At 39.8% G+C, this 22,343-nt stretch overlaps 1 protein-coding gene across 3 annotated transcripts in view; it reads left to right on the plus strand.

The window, feature by feature from the left end:
• The window catches only part of CABCOCO1 (ciliary associated calcium binding coiled-coil 1), a 54,156-nt gene extending 34,955 nt beyond the window's left edge, over nucleotides 1-19,201 (plus strand). For all 3 annotated transcript variants that reach the window (XM_033148913.1, XM_033148911.1, XM_033148912.1), the window contains exons 6-8: nucleotides 13,100-13,222; nucleotides 14,570-14,704; nucleotides 18,909-19,201. In XM_033148913.1, the coding sequence (XP_033004804.1) occupies nucleotides 13,100-13,222; nucleotides 14,570-14,704; nucleotides 18,909-18,983 (333 nt within the window). In that variant the 3' untranslated portion in view covers nucleotides 18,984-19,201. The remainder of the gene's footprint in view (nucleotides 1-13,099; nucleotides 13,223-14,569; nucleotides 14,705-18,908) is intronic.
• Nucleotides 19,202-22,343: the final 3,142 nt, after the last annotated feature.

The raw sequence follows: 22,343 nt of genomic DNA on the forward strand, positions 1-22,343 counted from the left end.
GTAACGTTACTGGGTTGGGTGGGTGTTTTTTGGTTTTTAAAAAATTATAAAGTAGATCCAATATACATATAATGATCAAAGGGTGCTGCTGCTTTCCTGTAGGAAATGTCTAATTTAAAAATAGCAGATTATACATGGAATGTCATCAGCAATGGTTGGAATCCACTCTGACTTGTCCAGTTCTTATCAAGCTGGAATATTGAGGAAAAAATCAGAGTGGGAGAGGAAGGGTTGGGAGAGTCAATGGAAAAAGATTCTTAAAATCAGCAGCTCTGAGTAAATTAGAATATTGGTGGTTGTGTGGCTGTTCATTTTATACATACATGCATTCAAGTAATGTGATGTTCCAGGAGTTAAGGGACAGGATAAGGCGTTACTTTGTTGTCTATAACTCATTTCCATGAGGAAGGAACTCATTTATTATCTTTAAATACAAAGCAGAGCAGGGGTTCTACTGGACATGATCTCAGGCATAGGGAGCTCTGCATCCAGTGTGGTTTACTTTACAACATACCGTACTTTTCTGTCTATAAGATGCCCCCATGTATGATGCCCCCCTATTTGGGCCCCCCCCCTCAAATTTAAGAAAATGAGCTATTTGGTGGGGGGATGCCGAACCAAATATCACTCACCCAACTGGCAAACGCTAACAATTGCAAGCAACGCAAGCCAAATTGCCGAAGCGGCAGCCAGTCCAAAGCAGCCATTGACGCATCCGCTGATAACCCACCCGTTTGACAAAGCGGCAGCCAATCCAAAGCAGCCCTTTCAGCAGACACCATTCACCCACCCAATCGCTGGAACCTGCTTGCGGATGCAAACAACTGCTCGTCCTGCCTCTGCACTACCCATGTATAAGAAGACCCACATTTTTTACTTTATTTTGGAGTAAAAAAAAAACCTGTCTAATACTAATACACGGAAAAGTATGGTAATTTATTGGCGGAGTATACCTATAGGTGTAAATAACACAGAAGATAATACTTGCACAATCAGCTGAGCAAGATTTTTTTTTTCTTTAAGGAAAGCTTTCTGTCAGTTGAAGATTTTTGTTGCTCATTTAGTTCTGCATGAAGCACGTATAACAGTGGGACCCATAAATTTTGCTCCTGTTAGGGAGACGCAGAGCCAAGCTCCTGTTTTATTGTTTGTATGGTGATGATGTGGATGTGGCATGTATTGGGGTTGCATCCAATAAATCAGCCCAATGTAAAGTGGAAATTGCATAGCAGAGTACTTGCCAAGCTGATGTTTTTGCATGTTCTCCTGTTCAGTTCTTCTACCTTCTTTGCTGTCCCTTCCTTGCTGGCTCTTTCTTCCATATTCAGTGTTCCCACTGCTTACAGGTTCACAATTGCCAAAGCAATGCCAGTGGTTAAACTACAGGGTGCAGCACAGACACCAGGAATAGCAAACATGGTACCCTCCAGATGTTGCTGGACTCCAGTTCCCATCATCCCTGACCATTGGCCATGCTGGCTGGGGCTGGTGGGAGCTGTAGCCCAAGAGCGTTTGGAGAGCACCACACTAGCTACCCCTGACGTACACCATCTGAGAATACATCTCCACAGTACCTCCCAATTATGGAATGGTTTAAAATACTCTGCCTTTTGATCAAATGGCCTCCGAAGCAACTTACAACAGATACAAAAAAACTTCACTGGTCTTTACTGCTCCAGCCGGGGCCAGACACCAGAGTGTCCTTTCCAGCAGAAAGTTAGTTCTTTTTTGTGTGTCATGGGGCTGACAAACTGCCTTCATTCTGTTTAGATGACCCTTGCGCCTCAAAGCTAATGGCTGTTATGGGAGGGAGGTGGCCCGTGGATCTAGCAGGTAATCAATGCTTTGCTAGAAAAGGGAGGGTGTTTTGGCTATATAAGAAATGGTTGTATAGCCATTCCTTTAAAAGTCCTCATTGAACTCAGATGAACGTTCTAGGTATCAGCTGGTTGTCAATTTCCCCTTCCTGGGCAAGGTGATTGTGAGAGTGATTGATAGTTGGGCAACTCCAGATGTCCTTGGAGAGCAATGCTTGCCCAGATCCATTTCAGTGCAATTTCAGATCTGTGTTTGACACCCAAACCACTTTAATTTCTTTTGCCTGGCTCACAATTTTTAAATGCACAATCCCTTAGATACAAGTCCCATTGAAGTGTCAGATTATTTCAGTGTAGAAATGATTAGGGTTAGACCCTGTGCTAACTAATTCTTCATCTCACGATGTCTCATTTTCTTCACACTTGTGGCCTTGATGGGTTGGCATACCTGAGCAGTGTAGTTGTAGCTGTAACTAGCCTCATGCGACTTCCTGTTGTTTCACCAAGAGAACACAGTAACTATTTTTGTTGGGCTAGCACATAATACTCTATTCATGATCTTTATCCAGTTCATATAATCCTCAATAGTAGGACTGGTTTCCTGAATTACCTGTTTTTTTGAAGGACAAGTGAGACCTGCAACAAAATGTTAAATGTGTGGAACATCCCTGTTTAGGACTCCAACCAACCAGCCATTCCCTTTTCTTTGGATATTCCATCCCCATCCCATTCACCTGTTGTTGTTGTTGTTTTCTCCCTGCCCTCCTGGTCAGATTTGGCTACTGAGCATGCTTAGTCCTCATTGGATTATGTTTGAAGTTTTTTCTTCCTTAGGATTTTTCCCCAGAGCTGTGTTGTTTTTTCTGGTCCTTCTGAATAACTTAGGGTGCTGTAAAGCCTCCCTCTTCAGCCTGGATGGTACCATTTTGGCTACATAAGAATCAGCAAGCACTTGAAGAATGACCTCTCTTTCATTCAGACATCCATATGAATGTAAAAGCTATTTAAAAAATTAAAATCACAACTCCTGCCTTAATGTCATCCATGGTGTTGGTCAACGTAAATCTTAAATCCTTATCCTATTTGCTATGGAGGTGAAACTTGAAACATTGAGACTCATAACAGGCCTGCAGAGATTAGTCCAAATTACGTGAACATTTGGCTCCAAACAGAATGCCAAACAGAAAAATCTTTCAGCTGATGTTCCCTCTGGAAGATTGGAAAGAGAGCCACAAACCAGAGAAGGTTGAACACAAACATTCAAAGGCTCTATTTCCTCACCCATTCCCAATTGCATCTGAAGCTTCATACTATTTTTCTGCAGCACAGAACCTTTTCTCATGAATCTCAGCTTGAGGTTAAACCCTTCATGATTGTGGGGATCTTGTTTAAACAAATGTCATCTCTCACGCTTTTAAGAAATGGAAATTAAATTACAGATGGCGAGGGATAAGGAGTAAAATGGCTGTGTTATGTAACAATTCACTTCAGGGGGAAACTATTTGGTTGAAGATGGTTATTGTTTCTTCCCACTCTTAGTTAAACACATTTTAAACACCCTGATTTAATAACATGATTTGCTGGCAGTTTTCAAAGCAAGTCACAGTAGAAACTATTTCAAGCCCAACAACGCTGGGAAATAACACTTTCCAATGCTGTCTACGGCCTAATAAAAACAACACTTCTGGCTTCTGAATATATCACAGTTCTCATTTTCCCAGTTTTGCCGTTTCTATGGCTTGCCTGGTCTGGGGAGTTGGTTTGATAAGTTTTTTGTTGCCCTGCCTTGTTTAGCACCTGTTTAACTGAATTTCATCCAACTCACATGTTGGTCTTGTTTGATCTAAAATTGTTTATAATAGAACACACAGCTGGTTTGATTCATGTGTTACATTGGAGGCCTCTAGTTCCTTGAGAAAAGTGGTTCATTTGAGATCTTCAACTGTGATACGGCGCTAAGGCTTTCAAACATTTTGTTAGCGAGCTGGTTGGTTTTTAGAAAGAACCCCCCACCCCGCCCCAGATGAGCTTATATTTCCCTCTGTGTTTTTACAAACACAAGTAACGCATAATTGGTATAACAATGCAATGTGAATTTATGCCATATTGCAGTAATTTTACCCTGGAGTTTATGGTTGCCAGATTCCTCCAGTGCTTTCACATTCATTGATGAATTGGGGTTGAGGCCGTTGTGGTTTCTGCTGCCTGCCTTCCCCTTATCTGCTGTAACGAACAGGATTGCACACAACTTCTGACCAAGAATCCTCAACACCCTTAACAGATTACAGTTCGCAGGATTATTTAGCGGAAGTAATGTGCTTTAAATGGATGGTGTGTATGTAGCTTCTATCTTCCAATGTTGTGTCCCTTGACTATTCATGCTCTTGGTTTGAGGCACATTAAAATCTTCTAAAATATGGGTGAATAAATGGAGAATCCTGCCTGAATGCACAGCTTAGAGTATATTTATTTTACCTTTACTGTATTGATTTTTATTCTTTGGTAGTGGGGATTCCCTTGACCTTTTAACCACGCCACAGAAAATGTTGTACTGTTTTTTAGCCTAGGCCTAGCCATATTTATTCAGAAGTAAGTCCCATTTATTTCATTATCTTAATTCATTGGACCACAGAGATGTTCAGAGCCCTGTCAGCCTTATGATTCTATGATTATGTTTTTTTGAAAAACTAGAGCAAGCGTCATATCAGTTAACAGCTTGTCCTCTGTATTTTCCTTCAAGTGACTAATGAGCAAAATCCCATGTTATATATAAAGGGGATAAGAGACACAACGGGAATAAACATATCAATCATGGGCAGCTTGTTCAGTCCTAAAAGCTACAGTGAGAAATCATTCAAAAGAGAGGAGGACCTTGGTTAACTTTCATATTTTTTTTCTTCCATGGGCTACATCATCCAAGTAGGTTCTAAGCTACTGTTAAAAGGTATGTGGCAATTACAGGTGTCCCAGAGAGGAATTGCCTGTTTGTAAGAAACATGAAAAACTTGCTACCTATGTCCAAGTACCATTATACATTGCAGGAGGGGAGAATTGAACCTGGCATAGGGCTGTACACCGGTAGTTTTGCTATAGTTTTAATTAACCACCAATTTGGGCAGGGAAGGAGCAACTCAGTGCCTCAACAGTCCTGAAATGAATATAGATATTCTAAGCCTCTGTCACGTATTGTTGATGAACTTTAGTTGTGCAACCCTGGGGACCAAAAATAAGTATAAATTTGGAACATGGCTTTTAAAAAACAAACAAACCCCCACCTAGCTCACAACAATGTTGTTGAAGAGGAAAGAAAGGGCAACTGCATACAACTTATGTGCTCCTTGGTTTGGAAAACCTTGGGTCCCCATATGTTAGACTCCTGCCAACATTCCCAGGCAGATTTGTTTAGCCATTTATCAGGGAACCCAGCAGGCACTTGGGGCCCAGAGTTGAAGAACACTGATTCATGTGATAAGAAGCTTCCTTAAAGCTTTTCCCCTCGCCTGATCAATGGAGATGCCAGAGATTGAACCTGGGACCTCCTACATGCAGAGGGCATATCATACCTCTAAGTTATGGTCCCATCCCAGATAGAGCCATGAGTATGCAGGCTGCAGTGGATGCTGCGTGGATACTTCCTGAACACCTCCACCTGGGTGTTTGCTTGAATGGGGAGAAGGCATTGAAATGCAGTGTCTTGAGTGGCAGGAAGGCAGTCACATGGGATGGGGGATATTAGGGCAAATAATTCCTGTCCTGGTCATAACATTGACTTGGCTTCTCCATAGCTTGAGTCACAAAGTGTGTGGATTTAGACCATTTAGAAGGGTGCTGTTTCACTTTCAACATTCCAGAGCAGGGAAAGTGCATTCTAATAACCTAATTTTAACGATGCAGGCATGAAAACTAACAGTCGCTCAAACAATCTCTAGTCAATTTTCTGATAAAGTGAATTTAGTGTTTCCTCCATTTTATGATTAAAGTGAGCTATGGTACGAGTTTATTTTTAAGTAGGTGTTAATTAAAAATATGGAAATAGGTTGGAACACATTGCTTTTCACAGGCAAGGAATAATCACAACCAATTTGTTCACACAATCGTGCCTGTTTGGGAATGTTTTTAAAAACGGCTTGAGTTTCCGCTTGGTTCTCTGTGTGCTTGTTTCCGCAGCGGAATATGATTCCAATAAAATCAGTAATTGAATTTGCAGTCCAAAGAATAAATGGTTATTTTAACAGAAAGTTGCACGCTTTGTGGAAAAGACTTAAGCTCTTTGTATATTGTATCTAATGGCAGAGGACACAACATTACTGCCTTTACGTCTCCTTACAACCCACACATTTAACTAAATGCATAGTATTTATAAAAGAAACTAGTACGTTTTTTTGTATCTTTGAACAACTTTATGTCCTGCTGTTTCTGGATTAAGACAAGTTTATTTTTAAATGCCAGTTACTTTGAACTAAAAAAAAAAGTGGTTCATACATAAGCTGGAAATGAGTTGGGGTTTGGCAGCCTTAGTATATGCCTGCAAGGACTCAAAAGAACTTTGATACACATTCTTCAATAGCCTCCACACTGTTAGCTGTTGTGCAGTATTTTGTCTCTGATGCATTCACTCTGTGACAGCTCTTCCACAAAGAGAGATGAGGTAACTCGAAATGACTTTTGAAACACAGGGCGATAGAGAAAGACATGGGTTTTATAGAGTAGTGTAGGGCAACACTAAGTATTTTTTCACACTGTTAGTCATTTAGGCTACCTCAGCGCTGTACATTGAAAGCAGTATGATACCAATTAAACAGCCATGGGTCCCTGTCCGCCCCCCCCTCACAAAATACCCTTGGTTATAGGTGCCAAGAGTTTTTAGGAGATCCAGCACAGAGCTACAATTCCCAGAGTTCCCTGGGAAGGGGCAGGTGGCCCTGTTTTCAGAAAGTTGGTTCGCCTTTCTATTCTCCCTCAACAAAAATCTATAACTTGTCAGTCTGTCCACCACCACCAACATCCCATCTAACATTGTGGAGGGGGCTGGTTTATCTGGATAGGGGTCCAGTCTGTTTTTTGCTCCTTGGGGAGTGCTTTGTTATACTTGACAGCCAGTCATTGGGCACTCTAATGAACGTACTCGCTTCTCTGTGTTTATTTACCGCACTGTATTATGTTTTTAAAAAAGGAAAAAATACTTGTGGCCTTCATCTTTTTATGGCTACATGTGCATGGTCAGAGCTTTTGCTTTATTCCACATCAGTTGCCAGCGCTGAGATTAGCACGTATGCCTCTTGCAAAGATCCCTGCATGCTCACCTGTGGAACATATGGCTGATGCTGGATTGGGAGACCCTAGAAGGTAGAATATTCTTAAAGGGAAAGTGAGATGAAAAAGTTTTGGAAACGCTAGCATAAGGCAGCCATGGTGTGGATCTACATGGGATGGGGGTTGTGAAATTTAATAAGTCAGGAGGGAACTGGGAACTGACGCATCTCAGTTATTTGGACCTCATTTTATGTTGCGACATGCATTTAAAAAAAAAAAAAAAGGTGTCTTTTATGTAGAGGGGAATTGGTTGTTTTCTGCCAATAGTACTCTGCCTGGTTGTCTAAGTAGACAAATCAGCAGCATTCATTGGTGTAACAAGAAAATTATCTATGTTGACCGGCGGGAGAATGTTTCAAAACCGTTTAATAGCTTGAATCTAAGAGGAAATATTTATGTGTTTTCTGTCAGCAGTTTGTGGATTAAATGTAGAGGAGCTGAAACCATAAAGCATTGTGCTGCTGCTAAACATCACTTAAAAATTCCATGTTGATATTCATTAGTATAGATTACTGCATTTCAGATGAATCTCATGTCCTTGAGGCCAAGTTGCTACTAAAGTGATGCACAGCTTCCTAGATTGTCAGTATAATTCTGCCATTAAAATGTTTTGCTGTCCGATATATGCTTCATACTTGTAAAGTAGTTTTATGCAGATATTTTCATATTTATTAGAAGGCCAGGGAAAGCCAGGGTGCACTATATATAAAACACCATCCCAGGAGGAATAACAGATGGCCTATAGGCCGCACAGCTGGATGACAGGGATGGTGTCTTCCAGATGGGTCCATCAGGTTCCCAAGCACAGCACCAAGATCAGTTTGAGGGACAGGAGGCACAGTAGCTTTTGTCCATAAGGAACGCATCTTCCTGGTCAGGTGTCCCATCCAAGACTCAAACGAGCTCTCAGTGTCTGCATTTGGCACAAGAGACTCAGGGATAAGGATTGTGATGGCGCATCATCCACCCCACTTCTTAACAACTTCCCTGATGAAAGTAGTATGAAGGACTCCAAAACTTTTCACCTTGGCCGACTTCAGTAAACATACCGAGGCCACCTTGTCTGGGGTGGGTCAGGATGCTTTGTTAAACTGCTCCTTTTATCCTTTCTTCATTTCTACTGTTTTCCACATACTACTATACTAATAATCCATACTGTGGTTTGTGAAAATTAATCAAAGCAAATACAGGTTTTTACTTGGGGACACTGTTTTTTTTTTTTTAAGATATTCTCTATACATTTCCCATTCCTTTTGGAATTTTGGGTTAGGTTGTCTCCTAATTGCATCCGTCATTTTTGCCAACTCAAAATATTCAAATAGCTTATCCTGGCATTCCTTTTTTGTTGGTACTATTTCACTTTTGTTGGTACTATTTCCAATTTCTAGCAATTAATATTCTTGCTGCTGTTGTGGCGTATAAGAGTGTTCCCTTTTTTTTGTTTGGGATATCCGAATCTAAAATACCCAAAAGGAAAGCTTCTGGGGTTTTTTTAAAATAAAGGTTTGCTTAAACATTCTTTTCAACTCCTCATATATAATATCCCAAAAATTCTTAATCTTTTTGCAACCCCACCACATGTGAAACAGTGTCCCTTCTGCCTGTTTACACCTCCAGCAAGTGTTAGATCTCATTTTATACATTTTGGATAGTTTGGTCCCATCCTATAGAACATATTTCCACAGGAGAAATGCCTCATTCTCCGTTTTTAAATGGGCCCTAAAGACCTGGATACTTTATTCCATTTTTGATTGAATAATGCTGCCGATCTACATTTTATGAACTGTAGTTTTAACTTTGGCTGATATTTTTTAATATTGAAATAGGAAGGTTTTGTCTTGTTCTTTTAATTAATAGTATTTGATGTTTTTATTATTTTGTGGCTTTTACTTGCAAACTGCCTTATTAAAAGTATTTTTGTACTGCTTTTGCTTTGAAAGGCCCTATAAAAATGTTTTTTTAATCAATACAAGACATGGCTCAGTCATATTTTTTTGTGGCCTCACAAGCTATCACCTAAGTCCTGGAGATCTCATTTCTCCTTTTAACAAGTTTCTAGCTCTCACTGTTTTGAAAGCAGCTTCAAAACATGATGGCGATGTGTTTGGAAGGCTCAAGTTATGCAATTATTTGGATCTCAGCCAAGGAGTACCATCTGGAGTCAATCGATAGGAGGCAAAATTTGGACATGAATCTAAGATACAGTTCAATTCAGGGAATAACATGCTTCCTGTCTACAGAACAAGATCAGATTTTAATATTACATAAACAACTCCTTTGTAACCTATTAGTCATAGCACTTTACTCTTCAGTTAAACAAGCACAGGCACATCTAATGTGTGCTCTTTTTATTCTCCAAACCTGAAATGCACAGCTAAAGATGAGAGTATTGAGCAATCTTTGTAAAAGCCTTCCTTAACTTAGCTAAGTGATTCAGTTTACAAGCTTGCCTGTGTCAGTTCTGAGAAATGAGACATGTTTGGAAATGCCTAAGATATGTTTGTGTCCCATACGTGGTAGAGAATTTTGCAGACATGGCAAGCAAAAAAAAAGAGGAGTAATAGAAATTCAGTGTGATTCCGGTTTGGCCCAGATTCTAAGACAAAGATATAACTCCTAAAATGTGATTAAATATTTGGAGAGGCATGGGTAGATTTTATCACTACGGTTCTAATGTCATCCCTGCTGTTTGAACATTTGATTAATAACGTGTTCACAATATGGATGTAAACATTGGCGGGGGGATTGAGGAGAGAGGGATGAGGGGAGCTTGTGCCGCAAATATCCACTCTTTTTAATGAAAAATTAAGCAGTATTAGATGATAGATTCTAATTTTCTGGAGGCATATTAGTAAAACATTCTGCCCTTGCTCTCGCTCCTCATTTCCAGTTAATGCTCAAGTAGAATAGGTAGCTTTTCCTCCTTCTGCAAAGAAAAATGCTGCTGGGGTTTCCTGCGGTTGGAATTAACTGTCACAAATAAATAGCTGACTTTCATCTCTGTAATATTACATGAGCAGGCATTCTGTGCTGTGGCTAATGCAATGGAGCCATTTCTATTATATTAAATGTTTTTCCACCAATTGGCTCTCCATTTATACTTCCATAACCATAGCATCATGTATAGATAGATATACGGTGCAATAATTTTCATTTTAAGAGAACTTAAGCAGCATAACATCTGGGGGGACGTGGAATTTTATACTGGTAGATTGCACAATGTTAATTTTGTAATAACTACCACATCTGCACAACTCATTCCTTAGGCCTTCTTAGCAACCCCTTTCCATTCGTTCTCCAGAATATTTGTTATTATTTATGCCGTTTTAATGTTGCTGTCTTGCACACTTTTGTAAAAAAAAAAAAAAGGCAAATATGCTGGACGACAACCACAAACAGCATATGGCAAACACATGGTGGGAAGTGGATCTGTTGTACCACTTCCTATTCCCCCCCCCCATGAAAATTGAAAGCATATTTGGAGGCTAACTTTTAGACTGTAAGGCTGCACGCTAAAGAACCCACTTTAGGCAGCAACTCAACTGCTGTTCTGCTTTGAAAGATTCTTAAGACGTTTCCCCAGATTTCAGGGGCGGGTTGACAGGTACATGATGAGGGAAGGCACTTCTAGAAAAGGTGGGTTGCACACACAGCGTTCTTCATGCAGTTTTCATAGCCTACCCAAGGTAACAGGTGGGTAATAAATTGAGATGGTGAAGATGAGAAACACTCTTGTTTGATGGACTTTCATTCAAACCAGCTTCCATCCAGTTAGAAAACAGAAGCCTCAACTAAGCAGAGGTGTGCACATTTCAGGCAGCTGGTGCACATGCGCAGTTAACAGCCTTAGTGAAGTTCAGCATGGGGAAACAAATCATGTTTGGGGTATAGGGTGAAGACATCCCTGCCCCCTCTCTGGTACATATAAAAAATATAAAAAAGTGACTTGGGCTGCATGTTTCAAGCCATTGATATGTATGTAGCCAGAGTGGTTTATAGAGTCCTGGTTCAAAATCCTTTTGCATCGCTGCAGCCAAACTGCTGAGGATCTGACTTTGTAGAATGCCAAATCATTACATAGGTTTGCATCATCACTACTTTATTCTATTTAAACTTTTTTTGTAATTCAAACATGACACATTGCATAGGGAAGTGAAAAACATCCCAAGGAAATGTAAATGTTTTGTAACTTAGAAAAAAATAACAATCCGGTTTTTTAAAAAAATTAAATTCATTTGTGGACCTAATTCCCTTGAAGCCTGTAGAAGCAAAACACCTTTATTCTACATTCTTAAGAAAGCTGTAAAAAATTTCTTGGAAAAATTGCAACTTTAAAAAGAGGATTATAGTGCTGACCTTGTCTCCTCTATTTTTAAATAGATTTTACTGCATAATCATTGGTAATCGTATACATGAGGTTTTGTTTAAAAGAAACACAAAGGCTTAATTGTATTTTTTAAAGGAAAGTATTGCATCAGAAGGATTCATTTAAATACATTTGGCTCTGGGCTCTCTTCACAATTCATTCATTCTGATTTTCCCTTGGACTTGTTAAGAATGCAAAATTTAGGAAGGACTGAGCCAAATAACGCTTTTTAGATCACTACATTCTGGCTTCAAAGCACAGTTCAGCTCAAAAACCTCTGTTACTAAAGAAAATACTTCATTTTAATTCTCTGTTTGCAATTGCATTAAAAAAAGCTATTGACTAAATATTAGGGCTGTTGTGAGTCACAAAAGCAGATAGTTCTGGGATAATGTCAGTATAATTGGCTGTTTGAAAGGGCAGGAGCAGCAGAGAAAATGCAGGGAGAGATTGCTAGAAAATTCTGAATTCAGATCAAGCCACTGTAGGTATAGAGGTCACTGTAAAGACATGTGTATACATGCAAACATCTTAATAGCTAAGGCTTGAATAATTTTGAATGCGTTTGTAGTGCATCGTAAAGGCATTCAGTAATATAGCCTGGGAGTCCCAACCCTTTTGATCCTAGGAACACATCTGAAAACTTAAGAAACTGCCATGGGCACCACAAAATGCCCATTTTGCAAAAGAAAAATTGGGGTTGCTCAGAACCTTGCAAACAGCAGGCAAAACACTGCACATACTCCCCAAACAAAATATAAGACAAAAAAGTAGGCCAGTTGCACAAACACACCACAAATGCAATCCCACCCATCCAACAGTCTCAAACCCCCTAATATAAAAAAGAATTGGGGGGCCAGGAGCCCGAGGGCCCCAAAGCACCACATTGGGGACCCTAGTCTAGCCAGCTTTTTCCAACCCAACAGCAAGTGATTGGAAAGGCTGTTTTTTCACCCTTATAGCCAGTCAGCTTCTCTTTGCTTTACAGGAGGGGATCTTTCAGGTTTTCTTTTTTCCTTTATTTCTTTTTTTTAAAAAAAATCTTCCATGTACAGGAAAAGATTGTCACCCACAAATCACCGGCCTGGCAATGAAAGAGTGACTACCTTGTGCTAAAAGAGCAGCACAGTAGAAAAAAAAAAGTTGTGTTGGTTTCTGTACTGCAGGGCCAGCAGTTTGGGCTTCAGCATCATTCTGCAGACCGGGAATTGAAAACCACGTTTTATAAATTAATAAAACTATGCCCTGATAAGGATAGTCCTTTTCTATAATGTATATATATTAAATGGTAGTAATATCCATAATCACAGGTTCTTCTAATGGTGTAATATCCCATGCTAAGTAATTGAACAGAATTCAGCATCTGCTGACAGATGAATGCTTTTTCAGCTTTGAGGAGGACCCCTGGAAAAAAACATACAACTAGAAATTAAATGCAGATCTGGAAAGGATGACAGGAAACTGCCCAGTTCAAAGTACTTGGGAGACTAACAAAAAGTGTTTTTGGTTAACAGCCTAACGTGTGTTGAAAAACCCATCAGTGTATTGTGAACATTAAATACATCTTTGTTGTATAAGCTTTTTCCTTTTGTTTTCCAAACAGAATGTTGTAGAACTGGTCAAGCCCGCCGATATCCCTTTCCCTGCTCCTTTGGAAGAAGGTTTGGCGTACAATATATATTCCAAATTTATAGTACAGACCCCAGGTGAAGAGGATGCAACTAAGGTAAAGGAGAATTTTCCTATTAAAACTATCTTGGTCAAGGAAATGATATCCTCCTTAATTATCCATCAGGGTGAGGAGTTTGGGAACTGCCGCCATAGAATTTTTGCTGGTCTTGTAACATGGAAGTATAGAATTACAGAATTGGAAAGACCTTGAGAATCATCTAGTCCAACCTCCTGCAGTGCATCAAACCTTATGGGGATCAAACCTGCAACCTTGGTGTTACCAGCACCATATTCTAATCAACTGAGCTATCTAAAAAAATGCAAGGCAAGCTGGTATGTTGCATATATTTTACTTCCTCTGCAGAAGTAGACATAATTAAATGCAATTTATACTTACACCCACTTTAAGATGAGAATTTGTTTCCTCTGTTACAGAGGTCACCAACGTGGTTCCCATGGAAACCCAGCACCCACAGAGTCCCCCCTCCCACTGAAATCAGACTTGGAAGTAGTATTCTGTTTTTGGGTTGTGTTTGTTTTCATTGATGAAATGTTGCGCACTGAGTTTGTTGAGTTTGTGCGCGCCATGATTTTGCAGGATGAGATCAAATGCTTTGCAGGGTCACCAATTTACAAGGACATGGCTAAGATCCTCACCTGGATACACACTACCCAATCCCATAGTGCCAAGGGGCTTGTAAGAGCCCAGCAATCTGTGGAAACAAAACAATAAAACCCTATCTTCCCATACAATCTAATATGCCGTCATTGGTCAAGTTTTACATTGGCTGTAGGAGGAGGAGTTTAGGGTGCAAGATAGGCCTAAGATGTAAAACCAGGAGAACCTGGTTGTGACAAAAAGAGAAAAGTGAAGGAGATCCTGACCAAAAAAGAATAAGGTGTTTTAATAAAGTTTGTGTTTGGAAACCAAACACATTTTACCCTTGCGTAACTACTGTCCCTGGCATTTCCTGTCAAATTTAAGTGCATCTAATGTGTCTAGCTTCACACACCTCAACCACTTTCTCAACAGCACACATTTTTGCAGCTGCACATTTTGTGTCCAACTGCACACTAAAAAGAAAAACAACTTGTAGTTAATAGAAAAGGTGGCGTGTGGTGGTGCTCATCACAATTTCTCTGGTTTGTAAATGCCCATGGGCCCAAAATAGCTGGTGACCTCTGCATCTACTATACCAGCTGGTAGCAAGGCACTTGCTAGCTTTGAGGCTCTGCTCTTCTGCTCAGTTTCTTAAGTAATGTGACAGCTTTCCATCCACTGGCTAGGCCAAAACAACCTCCCAAGTTACCTCTTTTACACCAATACTGTACAGCAATGCTGCTTTTGCATATGGTGCCGAAACGAACACCTTTCATCTAAGATTTCCTTCCACCCTGTTAGGAAGTGGAGGGAGGCGTTCCTCTGGAAGAGGAGGCTGTAGCTGAAACCGTTGTGGATCCTTTGACAGGTTACACCGTTGAGGATGTTCAGATGGTACTGGGCCAGATCACCGGTGAAATGCTCAGCGGTATTCAGGTATTTCCGGAGGGGTGGCAATGGCACTCTGTTGCAGCAAAACACAACAAAGGATCTTGTGACTTTTTAAAAGTTTCTTACTGCACAGAATTTTGTGGACTACAGTCCATTGGTTCGTGAAAACCTTATGCCATAATAAATGTGTTAGTCTTCAGGGTGCCACAAGATTCTTTGTTGCTTTTATTCTATATGCATGATGCGTATAGAAATCTGCACTGATGCAAGATCCTGTACACAGCTCATTATAGACTCAAGTACAAGTGGTAACTTGGTTCTCAAACTTAATCCATTTTGGAAGTCTGTTCCAAAACCAAAGCGTTTTTTGTTCATATTATTTAGTCCCTGCTCATTGACCTTAGAATTATACTGTTTCTGTAATCCAAGCAATGCCTAAATTATCTGGAATTGCTTCTGCACTCAAGCCCTTTTGGGTTGCTGGGACATTTCTTTTCCGTAATTAGCTGGAAGCAGAATTAAAATTGTGGTCCTATAGTATAATCCTTGTATAACGCTTACCCACAAGTTAGCCACATTCATCAGAGGCACTTTCTAGCATTAGTTAAAAGTTTCTGTCTGCAGGATTTGGCCATTTCATTGTTTCGTGCTGATGGCTTCTGGGGATTAGTCTCTTAATTGCTCCAATATCAGTTCCTGTTCATGCCATAGGCAGCGTTTTAGTGACTTGTTGACCTGCATTTTTTGGAAAAAATAATGCCATTTCACCATTAAACATGAAAAGAAAAAATTAACATGAGAAACTCAGTTATTAAAGGCTTCAGATGGAAGGCTTCCATCCTTCTGCATGGAAACAGAAACTGAAAATGGAGCAATTAAAGATAGGCATTTCCCAGGACCATTAAGAGCCTGTTAATCACTCATTCCTAGCTGCAATCAACAGGAAGTGACACAACAGGCAGGTCCTACAAACTTGAAACCTTTAATTAAAGGCACAGGAACTCAGGAAAGCTGGAATAGTGCTTTGTCTATCCCCAGAGGGCAGGCTGGTGCTGCAGTTGCATTTTATTGCTAAAAATGTTTTCAGAAGTTACAAATCATAAAGTATGCCAGAGGACAATACATAACAGTGAGGATCTGGCAATGGTGTCCCCTGGATTCTCTACAAAAAAGTAAGTGAACAAAGAATAGCAATTCCAGAAGAAAGGGCTGGAGTGGAATGCTAGATAATAATGCATAGGGTGAAAAGTGTGTTTCATGCAGCAGCATACAATTTTCCAATATAGAAAATAAACAGGACTAAAGGTCGGTGTGTGGTTTGTTTCAGTCATTAGTTTATTGTTTGGCAGATGCAAGGACAGAAGAACAAGGCAAATCAGGACTACGCAAAGTAGGACCTACAAAGCCATGTGATGTGGCCTACCAAGTACACAACAGCTCACCCACCACTATTTTTTTGTCCTAGCTAGGCAGGAAAAGCAGAAAAGCCTACATATGGAGAAGTGCCCTCCATAGCTAGCAGGCAGCATCCAACATGATACATTGTAAGGCGTGTAGGTCTAGGCTAGATAGTACCATTCTGCGACAGTCTGCATATTCAGGAATAACCATCATATGACTTGCCTTGGTTTGTAAGTATAATGTATCATATAAAGATATTTGCATTCTTGCCCTCTCATGCAACATTAGGAAGCAGTTGAAGGACGGTCAAGCTAACCTCACACGTTTGTCCTCTTTTTCAATAATTGTATAGAAGAAACACCTCTTCAGTGGATTTGCAACCAACAGTTCCCTCTAACGCAAATCAGGGGTACTTAATAAAATCACTATAAACACATGCCTGTCTTTAGGATGGGCCTCTTCTTCCTCCCTTCCTCCCCATCTTCTGCCCCTGGCACTATTGTGAATAGTCAGACAGCCCCCAAAAAGTTACATTTAAAATAAAGCAATGTAAGTATTTTTATTTGCATTTGCATGTCGGCAATTTGCAAAAATGTGTCAGTGGGCAAAATAAGATTTGATTATTTTGATGTGTATATCTAGTGCCTGCCATTACTTGAATATCTTGTGGTTTAATCCCAATACAAGGACACTCTCTCTCTCTCTCTCTCTCTCTCTCTCTCTCTCTCTCTCTCTCCCTCTCTCTCCCCCTCTCCTTGCCCCACCCCCACCCCCACCTTGTTTCTTATGAGGCTTCATATCTTTTTGGAACCAGTTTTAGGCTTAGAATAATTAAGCTGCAATCCTGTTTGCATTTACTGGGGAGTGGTAGCATTGAACTCAGTGGGGCTTAGTCATGCATAGGATTGCAGTATTTTAAAAATGTTAAGTGTAAGACTCTCTGCTTCTATGGCCCAGCTATAGCTCTTTTCTCGTCTCCCCTTCTCCCTGCTCTCTTCATCCTGTATGAGCCATTTGCTTTCTGCCCTGTTTCTGGAGCTGCTGTCTTGCTCAGCATCCCCACATATGATAAGGAGTAGTAGTAGTTCATCCTGTGATCGCTATAAAAGCGAATCTCTGGAAATCCATATGTATTGTTGTCTATAGCCGTGAACCATTTCATTGTAGTGGGTCTTTGTCCGATTGAACAGATAACCCTCCTGTCAAAATCAAGGAGGATACTCATCAAGCCTCTGGGATTTTGGATGTCTTCTTAGGGGCGAATCCAAGGTGCCCTTTTGTGCCACCTGTCTTTATGTTCCACTGTCTAACTCCCCCACTCCCTTTTTTATTCTGGAGGATTTTATTATCTGGGCCACATATGGGGAATGTGACACGATTCTAATCTGCGTTCATTTTATTTAAGATTCATCTTCTGCCACCAAAAAGGGATCCAGAGCATGGTGCAAACATTTTAAATCCATAAAGCCAATGATTAAAACAATTTTACAATCTAGCTGACATCTTTTGTGGAGGTTTGCTATTAACACTGTCTCTGAAACAAATTGTTTCAAATTGGGTTTATAAAAATACTGTGTGGTTTTAACTAGGATCCCTATGGGCCACCAATGGGCGCTTCAAACTTAAATATCAGAAGGGCACCTTGAGGATCTCTTAACACTGAAGGCATAACTAATCTGTGTTAAATTATTCTGTTCTTATGCACTAATGTTCAGAGACATGAGAAATATTTAACAAGGTGAGTACAAGGTCCATTTTCGTCCATCGTTTTTGTCAGAACCTCAGCAACCATTAGACATAAGGCCTTCCACCAGAAATTGGCTAAAATGGGCCACAATCTTTCTGCCTGTGCCATATTTAAAACATTGCCTTCTAGTTCTCTTTCACAAAGTGATTTTTGAACTAAATTCCGTTCCAGTTCACCAAGACTTCAACAACATAATTTTGAATTCAGCAGAGAATTTGGTATTAACTCTTAGATGCATTTAAACTATGTCTAAAATAGCAGAGAGAGAAAACTGTTCTTGAAACCTTCATTTCTGTTGTATTCTGTTGCTTTGGGGGCTGCTTTTGTCAACCATCTTCCCTTCACAAAAACAGGAAATTGCAGAACGGCACAAAAGTATACATTTCCTACAAAAGAGATACATACATCCGCATATTTAAAAGGTTACATAAATTCCAAGGCCACTGATACATTCAGCCAGTATTTGTACAAAGTTGCAGAAACAAAACAAAACGAAAGTTGCAGAAACATACTATCACTGTCAAGGAATATTTGTTGCCATCCTTGTGACATTGTTCTGAATAATGCAACGTAATCCAAGCATTCTGATGCTTGTTTGTATGATGTTCATTTGCAATGAAGCTTTAGTTGAGAGAGACAAGCAACATCTAGTAAAGTAGTTCTGGCTTGTTGTGCACATTGCTTCATTACATTTCCAGTAATGCACTCTTAAGTGCAATAGATCTGTTCTAAAGATTAAACATCTGCTGTGAAGGGAGGGGAGAATGGAAAATAACTCAAATGCCAGAGGATTCTACCTCCTCTCACCAATTTAGATTTATTGGTAAAATTCATCTGAGAAGGCAAGGTTACTGGTGGGGTGGAGTGAGAGATGGTTGTCACTTCCTGTTCATGACAAGCATATATAATGTATTGAACTATGCACACAGTAATGAGATAAAGTATTGTTGGGCAAGTACAGGCTGGGGCATCGTAACATCTGCAAAACAGGAAGATGTCCAAAGAATAATGTCTGCCTTTGCTATAGTGAAACCATGAAGACAATGTGCAGTAGCTGATAGCTTAGTTACATCTACTTCTTCTTTAAAATTGTCTTTACAGACCGAGATTAATGAAAGGCTACAAACACAGCAAGAGGCCTATTCTGCAAGAATAGACAAGCTGAAGAAGGCCTGAAAGAACTGAGCAAGCAGAGGGATGGTGGTGTCTTACACTTGCTATATAAAACACAGGACAGCAAGCCCTGTGATGTGTTTCTATTACCTACAGTCAGCATAATTGGGATGCTGTTTCATCATCCAGAAAGCACTGTTCTTTACCATAGCACTTCTATTTTTATATTATTTGAGTGTTCTGTGAAAAGAGAAATAAAATTAAACTTTAATTTTCCTCTATTGAAGGTTGTGTGTTTGTTTGTTTGAATCTGAGAGTCATCAGGGTTGTGAAATTTTCCCCTATATGTGTGTTGGTGAAAGATATTCAGAACATTCAAGGGCATAAAAATATTGTAACCTTTCGGGGGATCATAAACAAGCAGCCTCTTACCTAGAATAGTTACGTCATCCCTTAGGGATGGATTGATCGGTCTGTTTCAGTCCTGTGTAAGTTTTGCATGTAGCCAGTCATAAATCCATTCTGTCCCATTTCTCATATATCTGTTTTTAAAAGAATGAGAACGTTATTTAAAGCCCATACTTTATGTCTTTGGGTGCATTTCTAAACATTTTTTATTATAAAATATGCCTTTTTAGCATTGTTTTTTGAGACAAGCACCATATCATAAAATTCAGAGAAATCTGAAGGATAGTTAAGTTCCAATGTTTGTACTAGTCTGGGAGGTACAAACAAGGCCAGTTAGGGCAATGAAACAATATTGCGAATGTAGCCATATCCTAGATCTGTGTAATAGTATTATGTTGGCAAGTTTAATTTTCGATCCTTTTCTTAATATTTCTTAGCATTTCTATTACCAGACTCTCCTGAATTAATATTACCAGCTATTCAGACCATTATGCACTATGCTTGAGATCATAATGCAAAGCCTATGTTTGTCTTTTTATGGACTAGGCCTGACTTTGATTTACTTTAGCGAACTCTAAGGATCAACTGATACCCCCTGCCACCTCCCAGGTTTTATGGAGGCCCTGGGAGCTCTATAAAACACTTTGAAGATGAAAAAGTGCTATATAAGTGTGCAACGATGCTGATTTGTTTGACTTCACACATATGCTGGACATCTGTGCACTTAAAAATGGGCTAAATGAAGCCGAAGTCCTGTATGATAAGAGGCCCACTGAAGTGAATAAAATTTAATTGTGTTGATTATATTAAGCACCCTTGGGACTTGATTGGGGTCTTATTTGGAAATGGGAACAAGAGACAAAAAAACCAGCTGGAAAGAAAATGAGAATGCATTATAAATGCACACATAACATGCAGAAGAGAAGGGTACTTTCTGGTTCGTTGATATGTAGGTAGACTTCATTTGACTGCTCTTTCAACGGCTTGCCACAAATGAGACACTTTTGAAAAGTGTTGTGTCAAGGGTGGTTGGTACCTGATGACTCGTTCAGACTTGCCAATCACTCCTTGGTGCTGCAGCTTCATTTGGTAAGTAAATTAGGCATTTGCCATGGTCCCAAAGCTTGTGAGGGACTACCACCCTGAAAGAGCCATCATTTGAAGTTTGTATGGAGCATCCAAGAAAGCCTGAAGCAACATGAGAGAATTATCCATCTGCATGTCCCACCTCTTCCAGGTTAAGGAGGCTGAGGTAAGAGTGGGGAGATCACTGAGGTTGCCCTGCTTGAAGAACACACTACTAGAGCCCAGTGCAGTCACCTTGTGATAAACCTGTCAATATGAACCAGCCCTTGGATAGGGCTAACTTTTCCAAATGATCCAAGACTATTAAGACTGAGCTACAGTGGTCCATTGGTTCTCAAACTTAATCCATTCCGGGAGTCCATTCGACTCCCAAAACTGTTCAAAAACCAAGGTGCGGCTTCCGATTGGCTGCAGGAGCTTCCTGGACTCAATCGGAAGCTGCAGAAGCAACGTCGGACGTTTGGCTTCCGAAAAACATTCACAAACTGGAACACTCACTTCTGGGTTTGCAGCATTTAGGAGCCGATTTGTTCGGAAGCCAAGCCGTTCAACAACCAAGGTACCACTGTACTCTCTGAATTTCCTAACTTACCAGGTTGTTCCGTACCCCCAACCTGCTATGTCAGGTTGATGGGGCAGGGGAATATCAAATATGAGTGTTCCATATGTATTTCTTAATTATGCAGAAGACTGTCCTGTATACAGCTAACAGAAATTTCACGCTTCTTGTGCCACTGTCGTTCCCTTGAAGGCCATACTACTCTTAAAAAGGAACAATTTTTTTTTTAATTTTTTTTAAGGCTTGCAACCATAGTTCATGGTTTGTGAGTGTTTTGATTTGGTCCATTAGTTTGACCCCAAGCCCATGCAGCCTTAATCTGGTCAATGTGAAGGTGGATGGGGCTGAGTCTGCAGGAAGCCTGCCATTTCCATTGCCTTATTATGCTTCCTTGAATGCCTTGCTTTGTGCCCCATATGAGTTCCCCATCCCAACAATAAACATGCTCAGTTGACTCATCTGGAGAGATTTAATCAGGTTTTCTGCATCCACACCAAGAATTGGGGGAGTTGTCCTGACCAAGCTTAAAAACTCCTGCCCACACTTCTGATAGGTTAAGACTATTATTATTATTATTATTATTATTATTAGCAAATTTTCATTATTTGGGGGGAAAGTAACCAGCTAATGTGGAGAACAGAATTTACGACTAGAAAAGAGAAACTAAGAAAAGCAAAAGTTGATGGATTTTTCAATGGCCTGAGCTTTTGTCTAGGTAATAATATTTTGCCCAATTATACTAATTGTTCCAGTTTTGCCCAATTTGAGCTCCATAAACTTATTTAGATAATTTTTATTTTGATCATTTATTAACTGAATGCAGTGAGTTTATAAGCAAAGGTTGCTTTGAGCTCTCTGTGACCTTTCTGGCATGCACAATATTGCAGACTCCAAGGGATGTAAGTGTATAACAATTTTTTACATCCAACCAAATTTACAATCAGTCAGACAAGGCAGCTTCTTTCTACTGCATAAGATACCTGTGTGACTTTGGGTATCAGACACCTCACTTGCTGTTTTTGTTTGTTTTGTTCAGCGTATAATAAAAAATATGTGCACCAAACTAACCAGATTTTCCCTTCTTCTCACTAGTACGTGGTTTCTTTGTTAATACTATATTTTTAATACCTTTTTTCAACGTTAAAAGCAAGACAAAGTTTGCATTCACTTAACTTTAAAATTAAGTGATTGCCAAGAATGCCCCATACAGTAAAGTCTGCTTTCAGGTTACTAGGATATTTTTTAATAGTTTGCTGCACATTGCTGTCTGCACATGGTCAATTCACACATGATGTTTCTTTGCTGTGCACATAAAATTTTGTAAACTATCCCACCCCTCGCAAAAATAAATAAATTATGGTACTTTCATC

This window comes from Lacerta agilis, chromosome 5 (assembly GCF_009819535.1).
Source record: "Lacerta agilis isolate rLacAgi1 chromosome 5, rLacAgi1.pri, whole genome shotgun sequence".
In the NCBI taxonomy this organism is placed as follows: domain Eukaryota; kingdom Metazoa; phylum Chordata; class Lepidosauria; order Squamata; family Lacertidae; genus Lacerta; species Lacerta agilis.